Raw genomic sequence first — 13,023 nt, forward strand, 5'->3', positions numbered from 1 at the left:
AAGAATCCCCGAGCTACGGCAGGGTACCACAAACGGCGACTGTTTCTGGCCACGTATAGTGGACGCTCTCTGCGGCTGGACGAACATCTGACAGAATTGGAAGTAGAGTTAAGTCGTATTAACTGGGATATAGTAGGTCTATCAGAAGTCCGAAGACAGGGCGAGGACACGATGACACTAGATGCCGGTCACTTACTCTACTTCCGAGAAGGACACCAACCATCCCAAGGTGGCGTCGGCTTTTTGATCCACAAGTTACTCAGATGCAATGTCGTGGAGGTTGGCAGTGTGTCGGCGAGGGTGGCATACCTTGTCTTAAAGATAACTGAGAGGTATGCCTTGAAGGTTATACAAGTGTATGCCCCAACGTCTACATACACTGACGAAGAGGTCGAAGCCATGTATGGAGACATAGTGAAAGCTATGTCTCGTACCAATACCTTCTAAACAATTGTTATGGGTGACTTCAATGCCAAAGTGGGAGTACAAGAAGATGGTGAATCGAGGGTAGGAAAATTCGGCTATGGGCGCAGAAATCATCGGGGACAAATGCTGGTAAACTTCCTCGAGGCTCAGCGATTATTTCTGATGAATTCATTTTTCCAGAAAAAGCCCCAAAGGAAGTGGACCGATAACACAGCGATGAATGAGATCGACTTCATTTTATCCAATAAGCGCCAAATATTTAGGGATGTCTCCGTGATCAACAGGGTAAACACTGGAAGTGATCACCGCCTGGTAAGAGGCACCCTGAATATTAACACTAAAATAGAACGATCGCGGTTAATGAAGTCGACTCTTAGACCAACTCTGCCTCAGGTCGAAGCTGGTTGTGAAAGCTTCCAGCTGGAACTACAGAACCGATTTGCCATGTTGGAAACCAGGCAGGGTATTGACGACGCCACCAATGGTCTGGTGCGTGTCATCCGCGAGGTAGGCCAAAATTACTTTCGACAAAAGAGCAATGGACGTAACTCGAAGCTCTCAGGCGAAACTCTGAACGAGATGACGAGGAGACGAGAACAGCAGAACATGACGCCATCTGAGTGTCAGGCACTTAACAGGAAGGTTAAAAAACTAATAAGGCGTGACACAAGACGAGCGAATACCCGGAATATTGAAGATGCTATAGCACTCAATAGGGGCTCAAAGGTTCTTGCAAAGTCACATACCTCCTGTTGTCACCTGACAAAACTCAGAACCATACAAGGCACAACCGTCACCTCAAAACCAGAGATTCTAGCTGAAGTCGAAAAGTACTATGGCGATTTATACTCATCACGAGTACCTCCACCTGAGTCCCACAGTGCGGATGACCCACGAGCCAGACTAACACGCCATCTATCAGATGATCTTCCCGACATCGATTTGGGCGAGATGAGGATTGCTCTCGGGCAACTTGGAAACAACAAGGCTCAGAGCTTCTCAAAGCAGGAGGCACACCAGTTCTGAGAGAGCTGGCTAACATCTTTAATTCCGTCCTCCACAATGGTATAACACCGAAGACATAGAGCAGAAGTGTGGTGGTGCTGTTTTTCAAGAAGGGCGATAAAGCTCTTCTGAAAAGCTACCGCCCCACCCCATTTCACTTTTAAGCCATGTTTACAAATTGTTTTCGAGGGTAATCACGAATCGTCTTTCCCGAAAATTCGATGACTTCCAACCCGTGGAACAGGCTGGGTTTCGAAAAGGCTTTAGTACCGTAGACCACATACACACACTAAGGCAAATAATACAGAAGACCGAGGAATATAATCAGCCTCTATGCCTAGCGTTTGTGGACTATGAAAAAGCCTTCGATACCATCGAGACCTGGGCTGTTCTGGAATCCATGCAGAGATGCCTAATTGACTGTCGGTATGTCCAGGTGGTGAAGTGTTTGTACGAAGCCGCAACCATGACCGTCCAAGTACAAGATCAGAGCACAAGACCAATCCAATTGCATCGCGGGGTAAGACAGGGAGATGTAATATCACCGAAACTCTTTACCAATGCATTGGAGGACGTCTTCAAGACGCTCGATTGGAACGGACGCGGCATTAATATAAATGGCCAACACATTACACATCTGCGATTTGCCGACGACATTGTCATCATGGCGGAGACTCTGCAGGATTTGGAACAGATGCTAAACAGCCTGAGCGATTCTTCAAGACAAGTAGGTCTCGGGATGAACATTGAAAAGACCAAAATTATGGCAAACCGTCATGTATCCCCGAGACCAGTGGTCGTAAATGGCTCTCCACTTGAAGTTGTGCAGGAATATATCTACCTGGGCCAAACTATACAACTTGGCCGGCACAACTTTGAGAAGGAGGCTAAAAGAAGAATACGTTTGGGCTGGGCGGCATTCGGGAGGTTACGGTCTTCAATCAGTGCGTCCTACCTGTAATGACTTACGGTGCCGAAACGTGGACACTTACCGTGGGACTGGTCCACCAATTTAGGGTCGCTCAGCGAGCAATGGAACGCGCGATGCTTGGGGTTTCTCTGGCAGATAGAATCCGAAATGAGGACATTCGCGAGAGAACTAAAGTCACCGACATCGCGCTTAGAATTAGCTCGCTGAAGTGGAAGTGGGCTGGTCATGTCTCCAGGCGCATTGATGGCCGATGGAGCCGACACGTGTTGGAGTGGAGACCACGCTTAGGCAAACGTAGTGTAGGACGCCCTGTGACAAGATGGGCCGACGATTTAAAAAAGGTGGCAGGTTCGGGATGGATGCGGACTGCCCAAGATCGGGATGGTTGGCGTTCTATGGGGGAGGCTTTCGTCCAGCAGTGGACGGCAAAAGGCTGAAAAACAAAAAGTGAAGCAATTTGAATAAACGAAACGAGAATGTGACGTAAATTTAATAAATATAAAATATTGTCATTGTCATTGCAAAAAAGTAAAATACTTTGCGTCAAATTAAAATAACTCATTCAATTTAACTCATAAGAATGTGCAACGTAACCATGATGATGATACTCATTAAATTGGTTTATATAATATTTTAAAATATTATGCAACTTAGGTTTAACACAGAGATGACAACGTTCGTAGTACAAAAATAATAATCCTCCAGACGGATTTCGGCCACGGCGGGCAAGCTAAAGAGAGATTAACTCATAATCTAATGGATCGGCAATCTGACACGACCGGAAAAAATTCAGGCGCAGGACTTTCCGAAGCACGGGAGTGTACACACTTCCAACTGCCAGGCTCCGGGATTGAGAATTTTCGACCTGGGATTTAAACCCAGGACCTTTGGGTCTACGGGCCTTAGATATAGTAGACCAACGAGGTAGTAATATACTCGTAATACAACTCATTATAACTCCTATTTCTAGGAATTGAAGTTTTATTTTTCTTAGCCATAGAGATTAAAGATCTATATTATAATTTTGTATAGTTGTATAGTCTGTTGCTTGTAAAAAATAAAGACTTGACGTACGTTTGACGTTAACATTCTTTCTTGTTAAACTTTGTGTCCAACATGGTGAGTTACATTTAAAAAACCGCGTTTAATCCGTTTAAATCTATCGATTTCCAAATAAAATCAATTGTTTTTAGTGATTAATGCGTAGCTTAATTTTACATATGACGTGTTCATCGATTATTTTCAGAGTTCATGCAATATTTAAGCTGAAAAGTTGAATACAATTTAAATATTTTGTGGAGTAAACTCGAACTTTATTTTCTTAAATTCATGTTTTCTTGAAGTAATTAGATTCACGCCTTTTATTATTATGCTAAAAAAAAAAAAATTGTTTTAAAAATATATTTTGTTATGTGTTTTCATATTTAAGGTTATAGTTATTTAAATCTTTATTGTGGTGATTATAGGCTCGTGGACCTAAAAAGCATTTGAAGCGTTTAAACGCTCCCAAAGCATGGATGTTGGACAAATTAGGAGGTGTGTATGCACCTCGTCCATCCACTGGACCGCACAAACTGCGAGAGTGTCTGCCGCTAGTGATTTTCCTCCGTAACCGTCTAAAGTACGCGCTTACCGGTAATGAGGTGCTCAAAATTGTGAAGCAGCGCTTGATTAAAGTTGATGGCAAAGTCCGAACTGATCCCACTTATCCAGCTGGTTTTATGGGTGAGTAAAGTAGAATCATACCTTATTCCTAATTTACATATTTTTTTAAAGGGCTTTTCAATTCATTACTTTAGAAGACTACTGAGACGAAATAAATTTTGTTTATAATATAGTTTATTGATATACTTAGCATACTTGATAGTATTGTTAAAATTTAATTTATTCGCAGATTACAACACTATTTGGTTAATTTTAAATATCAATACAAATATTAACCTCAGTTTTTTATGATTTTTATTTTCAGATGTTGTATCAATTGAGAAGACCAATGAATTATTCCGATTGATCTATGATGTTAAGGGACGTTTCATTATCCATCGTATTACTCCCGAGGAAGCTAAGGTTTGTTTTGTTTATCAAAAATTTTAGCTTCAAAAGATAAAAGTTATTTATTAAAAAAAGTAAATTAAATTTATTTCATATCATAATGTCATTGTTAAAATCACATGGCATGTTATTTAAAATACATATTATCCGCACCATGGCAATTAGAAATATACAAGTAGGTCCTGTGTTAATGACTGAAATTTATTGATGGCTTGACACTCTTGATCATAATTGCCGTGGCTGAAATTAGTTAGGAGAACATTGTTGAATATTATGCATTAAAGAAATATGCATTTTCAGTACAACAAAAGTGTTTTAACTAATAAAACAGTACATTAACAATTCTGAAATGTTCCATTGTTGGACAAGGCTTCCTCTTATTTCATCCCTTATGTAACAGTAACAGCCTGTTAATGTCCCACTGCTGGGCTAAGGCCTCCGCTCCCTTTTGAGGAGAAGGTTTGGAGCTTATTCTACCACGCTGCTCCAATGCGGGTTGGTAGAATACACATGTGACAGAATTTCAATGAAATTAGACACATGCAGGTTTCCTCACAATGTTTTCCTTCACCGTCAAGTACGAGATGAATTATAAACACAAATTAAGCACATGAAAATTCAGTGGTGCTTGCCCGGCTTTGAACCCACGATCATCGGTTAAGATTCACGCGTTCTAACCACTAGGCTATCTCGACTTTTATCCCTTATGTATCTAATAATAATTGCAAAATCTATATATCATATCATGTGAAAGCTTTCATATTAGTTGCACAGGTTTGTGAGGTGTTAAAACATAATTTATAAAACAGTAACAGTCTGTCAGTAAAGGGTCTTATTTATATCTATAAATATGTAATATTATATACTAAAATGGCCAATTTACTTTATTTTGTTATCTATTTTTCAAATCCAAATTAAACATTTTAATGATTTTAAATGTTCATTGAGAATGGTGAAATTAATCTTTTCATATTCAATGACTACCTTACAAACAATTCATCAGTATTCATCATAGTTATGCTGTGTTATTAATCTAATTTCCTACCATTTCAGTACAAGCTGTGCAAGGTTCGTGCTGTAGGCACTGGCCCCAAGAATGTACCTTATCTTGTGACGCATGATGGCCGCACATTGCGTTACCCTGACCCCCTAATTAAGGTGAATGACTCTATCCAGCTGGACATTGCCACTGCTAAAATCATGGACTTCATCAAGTTTGAGTCAGGTTAGTTCTTCCAAATATGTTAATATGTTATGTTAATGTCCAAATACATTAATATTTAATGTAAATGTTTTAGTGAGTTTGTACAATACAATGTATTATATTTTGATAGATAACAGGCAAAGCATAGTATGGATTTAGATGGATGGCATGTATATCCAATATTTTAGGTGGTAGAATAATGAGGTAATGGGGAAATTTTATAAAAATTATTGGCACATTTTAATTTTACAAATAATTGTCTTAATTATATTATTTAGGCTAGAATAAAAGATGGATATAAATTAAAATCTAACCTTTGCAAAGAAAAATATTGTAAGTATTTGGCATATAATCTTTTACAAAACAATATGTTAGCAGAATAAGATGTTAGTCACCTGAATAGTTTCTTTTTAATTCTTAAATCTTTTTCATGATCATTTTTCATGTGTTTTTTGTCAAACATTCGGGAACCATTCTTTCAGTATGGCACCTTTGTGTATTTGTTAAACTTTATTATGATTCATGGTTCTCCTACAATGCTATGATCCTTACTTTACTCATAAGAGGTGGGAGAATATATTATTTTATTTAAGGACTAGTTAAATGGTCCACTTGACTGTGAGTGCTATCATCCACAGTCATTAGCACTGAAATAAATATAAATCATTACATAATAATTAGCGAACCAAAATGAACTAAGATTTTGCCCTTTTTAACTATGATTACACTGAAAAAAAACTGTGTTGCAGTAGAATAATATTTGATGAGAAATTTACCCAGAAAACTATTTTGAAATATATTATTTCAAGATGGTTGAAAAAAAAAAAAGTAATACACATTTTGTAGTAACTTATGCATTAATTCAACATCAACATAACTCAATTTAATAAATATGAGATTCTTTAAATCACTTCTAATCAATGTATATATTCTTATGCTATTATTTACAGTGAACAATGCTTTCAGAAAACAATGTGCAAGTTAATGACTTATAATTTACAACTATATTGTTCATAAGAAAAATGTTTCAGTATAACTACCATGTTTCTGTTGAATTTTTGTGATGATTTTATGAAATATGGAAAATAGTTTTAAATGTTGATTTATGTTGCCAGGCAACCTGTGCATGATCACGGGAGGTCGTAACTTGGGAAGAGTGGGCACTATCGTGTCACGCGAGAGGCACCCCGGTTCCTTCGACATTGTCCACATCAAGGACTCCACGGGACACACCTTCGCCACTAGGTCAGTTATTTGATAACTTGTTCAATTGTTAACCTACAATTCTTAAATAATAAAAAGAAATGATACTTGAAAAAAAAGTTGATGATGAATAATAATTAAAAAATAATAATACTAAGATAAAATGAAACATTCTTATATTGTACACATCGATGACAGTAATTAATATAATTTCCTTATTTGATGAGTTACTTTTTACCATATTTGTATTCTTTTTTATATTAATTTCACTACTTGGTATTTTTAATTTAAATACTATTATGATCATGACTTTTACTATATTAATTATTTTTTATTACTTTCAATTGGTTTATAGTCATTTCATGTTGTTTTCATTATTGTTGTGAACACCACACATACATGCTTAGATATAATATTTAAATAAGGCATGTTTCCAAGTTGCTATTACCACTGTCCAATAGACAATATTCAATTGAAATAATTAAACTAAAATTCTCCAAATAAAACTAAATGCAACTTTCATTGAAATTATTCAACCTCAGCAAATGTTAATCGTGTTTGTACAAATCTATACTAGTACTGTCCTATTATGTATGTATTATAAATGTAAAAAATTGTGTGATTAATTATAATTTAATGATATTGATTTGTTACATAGGCTCAACAACGTGTTCATCATCGGCAAGGGCACGAAGGCATACATTTCTCTGCCACGCGGCAAGGGTGTGCGTCTCACTATCGCTGAGGAACGCGACAAGCGCATTGCCGCCAAGGTCGCTGCGCACTAGCCTTAGCTCTAATATTAAATATTAAAACCTACTACTGACCTTTTATTGATTCCCATTACCTATAATACTCAGCGATTGTTACTTTATGGTAATTTAGTGTTAAACGAGTGAGTTATGCAGCAGACGCAGAGTACTGAAATTATTATATGTACCGTATAGCGATATAGAAACCATACTCATACATACTCTCCAATTACTAGAGCATACAATTTTATACCTAGTAATAGTTTTTATCAATATATTAGGACCTTACTTATGAAATTGGTGTTTTGTACGGGAGGAATATAGTCTTTTTTTTTTTGTAAAATCTATTTAAAGTGCACCGTTATCTATGCACTTTTGCCATCTCATAGGTAGTTTATTGATCCCTTTACTAAAAAAAAACCACGCGAGCGAGAATCAAACTCTTTGAAGGCGGTTTGGACTGTCGCATCGGAGTTGAATTTTTTTCCTTGTAAGAAGTTGTCCAAATTCCGGAAAAATGGTAATCTGTTGGAGCAAGGTCCAGGGAGTACGGTGGATGTCGCAGACATTCCAATTGTAGCTCATCTAACTTAGTGGTTTGTTATGCAGTGTGTGGTCTTGCGTTGTCGTGAAGCAGCAGTGGCCTCGAGCGATTGACCAATCTCGGTTGTTTAGCAGCTAGTTCTTCATGGTTTGCAGTTGTTGACAATAGATATCTGTCGTAATCGTTTGGCCATATTTTAGAAAGCTGTAATGAACGACACCGGCGCTAGTCATAGTAACTTTCTGAGTAAATTTTCGTTTAGGGAAGGATTTGGCTGGGTCTCCAGGGTTCAGTCATTGCGACGAGCGCTTCCGATTATCGTACAGTATCCAATTTTCATCACAAGTAATGATTCGATTTAAAAGCCCTTCATTATTGTGTCGGTTGAGCAAAGTAACAAAGCAGTCGACGCGTGTTTGCGAGTTCGATTCACTCAATTCATGAGGTACCCATCGTTCAAGTTTTTTTACTTTCCCGATTTGCTTCAAGTGGATTAATACAGTTTTATCACTTACCCCGAAGCCTGCAGCTATCTCAGTGCTTTGTGATGGGTCCGCTTCTACAATAGCCTTTAATTCTTCATTTGCCACTTTGGTCTCCACCCGTCCACGGGTTTGGTTCTGAAGGCCAAAATTTCCAGAACGAAAACGTAGAAACCAAAAACGTACCGTGCTTTCTTTTGCGACACCAGCGCCGTACACATCATTAATCCTTTGAGCTGTTTCTGCAGCACTGGTGCCACGGTAGAACTCGTACTCGTAAATTACCGATATTTCATGTTTTCCATTGTGCGGTAACAAGCGACGCCAAAGTAAGAGATAATGAGGAAAAAACAAATAAATGACTGTTTTCAAAACTCAAATGTAACAGCTAAATGAATTTATAAATTTGAATTTGGAATTCTTAACCAAATAAGAGATATTTTAGATCAAAGTGGTAAGTACGACAAAACGCTAATTTCATATGTAAGGACCTAATATTTTCGTCGATTGATGAGTCGATCTATTTAACTTGACTGGTTGATGCGAAACATTTGACTATTCAAAGACCTCTCTATAAGATATTTCGATAAAGCGTCGCAACACGCTAACCCGCTCATCTCTAAGGCGTGCATGTATAGCCCCTTAGAGCTACCTAAAAGAACCCGTAGGTGACCTAAGCACGTCCTACTCGATCCAGTCGATAGACTCACCGCTGCCAACATGCACTTGTTAGGGAACACAAACGACACACACCGACCCCGCCGGCGGGGTCGACGACCCTCTTACGTTACGTCCCGTCAACGCTTAGGCGTATGACGGCGCTTATAATGCACACGTCCCTCCCTCCCGATTTCAACGGAGTCCTAAGCCGAGGTCCGGCCTCACAGGAGGCACCCTTAGGAAGTCCGTCTCTCTTGAGCCCTTTGTGGCTCCCAACATCCGGCTGAGTTCAACTCGCCCATCCCGCCCGGTGACGCTGTAGAGGCCAGTAAGGCCAACAGTATTACACAATCCGAAAAAAAAAGCGAAACATTCGTGATAGTAGGTATACCTTCTGTCAATCGAAGAATAAATAAACCTTAGATTTACATACTCTATGCGATTTGCAAATAGTTCTGTATTATATCAGTAACAGCCTGTTAATGTCCCACTGCGGGGCTAAGGCCTCCTCTCCGTTTTTTGGGGAGAAGTTTTGGAGCTTATAACCTTCTCTCCTTCTCTGTATTATATACTACAATCCTTTTAGCTTGTCGCATCTATACGTATAGTTACGATTCAGAACCGAGTGAAGGAGGCAAAGGGTTAATGCAGTAAGTACCTATACATATTCTTTATGGTTTTAAATAATTATTATAAACACTGATACATAAATGCAGATGGAGCGCGAACAAACATTGTGAGGTCTGTAATCAATATTTCGCCATGCTTTGCCGTATGATTGACAGCTCAGTAGAAGTACGTGCGCCAGCGCCAGTGAAGAACTAATTGCAAGTGCATCACCTTAATATCCCACTTTTTTTTTTTGTAAAATCGAAAAAAATATTTTTTTTTTAAATATAAATCTAGTAATGAAATCGTTGCGTTATTATAACTTTGATTGCCGCGTTATTGATTATTGTATGTGATATAATATTACATTAAATTTATAAATCTATGAGTATATCATTTTTATTAAATGTAACCTGACAATACCAACCGTAAACGAAACGTATTTTTTTATTTGTGAACTGTTATTGCTAAAATATCAATGTACGTGTACACTAGTGACAACATTATTAATAAACTATAATTTAAAAAAAAATGAAATAACACGTCTAGCCTGAAATCTGAATGAATTAATTAATGGCTATTGTCACTCGGGATGACGGTAAGGTTCCAACGATACCCATTACCCCATACATTCAAGTCTGTTCAAGCATACAGAAAGAAGATTGACTTTTTAATTTTATTTAGGCTTTATTAAGGCCGCACTTAATGTTTTTATTATATATTAGGTTTTCGGGGCTTATCTTTCGTTAGAAATTTAACATTTTAATATGTTTGTATTGCGTTTGGTAGTATTCAGTGCAGTGCTAAAAAGCGTAATCATAACTCAAAGTATTACTTTTTGAATGCTTAGAAATGTTTAGTATTAGGCTAGAAGGTTTATAAATAAATAAATAGAAAAATGTGAATAATTTACTCTTATATACAATAAATATTAAAAAACGACTAGATAAAACTAACGCTGTACAAATGACCGTAACATGAGATTTCCCTTTCAGAAAGAGGCAAAGACTATATATTAGTGTATCTCTGCGTATTCGGTTTCGCCGGTCAAAGGTAATGAAGAGAGGTGTTGCGGGTGGTGCGAGCGCAGGTGTCGCAATAAGTCGCGCCGTCGTGCCAACGGCTTGTGACACAGCCCGCACGCGTGCGTCAACGCACCCGTGTCCCCCGTCCTATTCGTGTCCGCCGCGGCGTGCAGGCGCACATGTTTGTTGAGGTTGCTGGGGTCGCCGAAGGCGCGCAAGCAGTGGCGACACCGTAGTGGCTTGTAACCGGTGTGCGTGCGGATGTGGATCTTGAGCCCGTACTTGCGCGAGTATAGCTTTCCGCAGTAAACACAAACATGACCATCGCGCGAGCGTCCCCAAGCCGCCGCTAGTGCTTCGAGCTGCGCGGGGTCTGCAACCGATGTCGCAGGCAGCGGTAGTGTGCCGATGCGCAGAGTCGATGATAGTGGAGAGACTAGTGACGGCCCCAATGGGATAGTTGTCGCAGTCGCCGAGACTGAGGAACGTAGCTGTGCAATGCAATGTTTCCAGAACGCATCAGGCTCGAATGTTTGACACGATAGAAACATATGTATCTTTAAAGGGTTTGGCTGTTCAAATTCTGCATCACAATTGTGACAAGCGTAGTTCTTCTTTCCTGTTGATAAACATGATAATTAATCATACCGAATAAACATAATGCTTAACTCGAGTTGCAGCATAAATTAAATATTTAAACTTCCTAATCTTGATCAACTCCTTAAGGTTAGATTTAATTTATTGACTTAAAAAGTAGATATTATAGTCAGTCTCGTTTAATATAATTATATCGTATACCAAATTTTTATAACAAATAACAATTTAATATTTATTAAAAATTTTTGCTTTGTATTTTGAGCTGTGTGCGTACATTTTTTTAACCCTGGAAAAACACGTTACGAGTTTCTCCCACGGTAATAGTGGGAGGGTATGTGGGGCTCGCCGGTGTCCAAGGCGCCGAGTGCGCTCCGAACATCGGAATACCCACTAAAAAACCAGCAGTACCCTTCCCGTCCTTACGAGGAGCGCCATCATGCTACCGTGGCTGTGTACGTACCTACTTAAAGTAAGTTATAACCATTTTATAACATACATTTATGAGCACCATTCATTAAGTATTTGCAGTGCCTATATACAAGTAGGCACATACTTTAGAGACCAGAAATTGTTCTAACGTTTGTATTCATGATTTGCGGAACTTGTTTACTATAAAATATATTAATGATTACCAGTAATGTTGCGTAATGTCAGGAATGGCATATTCAGATGTGCGAGTGTGTGTTCGTCGAACCAAAGAAGCAGTTCGTGTAGAGGGGGAGCATCGGTAGTTAAACGAAGGCACAGGCGAAGATCATCGGGTGAGGTGGGCGGTGGACCTCGCTCGAGGCAAAGCAGCGCCGAAGCATGCGGAGGCGCTGGTGCGAGGCGAGCCAGGCGTGCTGCACGCGCCGGACCTCCGCGAGCCGTCAGCTGTCCGCACGCATCCATTTCCATGTAGACCTAGTAAAAATAATTTCTTGTTAAAAAACTGTAGTGGATTTTAACATATTAATTGACTTAATTTTACAGTTCCATGTCTAAAATATGTTCATACTATTAATAACAACTGTACAATCCTGGTTATACTTACATTTTCTTCCTGGTATCTTTGCTTTATTTCCGCTAGGTCAGCTAGTGAGAAATGACGGGAACGGCAACCATTCTTAAGACCACGTCGTGACATTACACGACCGCACTGTCTTTCTGACATCCTAAATCACTTCACCAATCAATTCACCGGCACTAAATGTTACACCAAAAATAATAAAAAAGTCAAATATTTCGTTTTGATACAGAAGTTATGATGTGCGGGCGCAGGTGGCGAGAACGAGTGACGGCAGGTTCATGGGCTGAATCTATATATATGAAGTCATTCGGAGGGCGGAGGGTGCGCAGAGGGCTGTCGCTAAAATCTGCAGAACACCCTCCGCAAATCAATCTGTGATTAAACAATTGTTATTGAATCGCACAAGCCGGGCTCCACTGATTTGACAGAGGATACGCCTCCCCACATACCGAGACTAAATTGGTGTGCGGGGATGAATCGTAACTGAAAAAAGGCTATAAAACAGCTAGTTGTATAAAATTAGT

At 39.0% G+C, this 13,023-nt stretch overlaps 2 protein-coding genes across 2 annotated transcripts; one reads left to right on the top strand and one right to left on the bottom strand.

Annotated features, from left to right (window-relative positions):
• Positions 1-3,396: 3,396 nt before the first annotated feature.
• LOC126768557 (40S ribosomal protein S4) lies at positions 3,397-7,640 on the top strand. Its single transcript, XM_050486739.1, has 6 exons — positions 3,397-3,481; positions 3,829-4,087; positions 4,332-4,429; positions 5,468-5,639; positions 6,734-6,863; positions 7,480-7,640. Exons 1-6 carry the CDS (start codon positions 3,479-3,481, stop codon positions 7,607-7,609), a joined length of 792 nt encoding a protein of 263 aa, XP_050342696.1. The 5' UTR covers positions 3,397-3,478; the 3' UTR covers positions 7,610-7,640.
• Positions 7,641-10,883: 3,243 nt separating this feature from the next.
• LOC126768366 (zinc finger protein 672) lies at positions 10,884-12,643 on the bottom strand. The gene is made up of 3 exons (XM_050486390.1): positions 12,524-12,643; positions 12,123-12,393; positions 10,884-11,512 (listed from the first exon to the last, which is right to left on the bottom strand). Exons 1-3 carry the CDS (start codon positions 12,641-12,643, stop codon positions 10,884-10,886), a joined length of 1,020 nt encoding a protein of 339 aa, XP_050342347.1.
• Positions 12,644-13,023: the final 380 nt, after the last annotated feature.

The sequence above is a fragment of the Nymphalis io genome, chromosome 5 (assembly GCF_905147045.1).
Source record: "Nymphalis io chromosome 5, ilAglIoxx1.1, whole genome shotgun sequence".
Lineage (NCBI taxonomy): Eukaryota > Metazoa > Arthropoda > Insecta > Lepidoptera > Nymphalidae > Nymphalis > Nymphalis io.

Excerpts from the sequence above, each read along its gene's own strand:
- LOC126768557 (XM_050486739.1), top strand. Across the intron at positions 5,640-6,733 it reads CTTCATCAAGTTTGAGTCAG|GCAACCTGTGCATGATCACG; the intron begins GTTAGTTCTTCC and ends TTATGTTGCCAG. Across the intron at positions 6,864-7,479 it reads GGACACACCTTCGCCACTAG|GCTCAACAACGTGTTCATCA; the intron begins GTCAGTTATTTG and ends TTTGTTACATAG.
- LOC126768366 (XM_050486390.1), bottom strand. The coding sequence starts at position 12,643 with ATGTCAGAAAGACAGTGCGGTCGTGTAATGTCACGACGTGGTCTTAAG. Across the intron at positions 12,394-12,523 it reads AAAGATACCAGGAAGAAAAT|GTCTACATGGAAATGGATGC; the intron begins GTAAGTATAACC and ends TATTTTTACTAG. Across the intron at positions 11,513-12,122 it reads GACATTACGCAACATTACTG|GAAAGAAGAACTACGCTTGT; the intron begins GTAATCATTAAT and ends GTTTATCAACAG.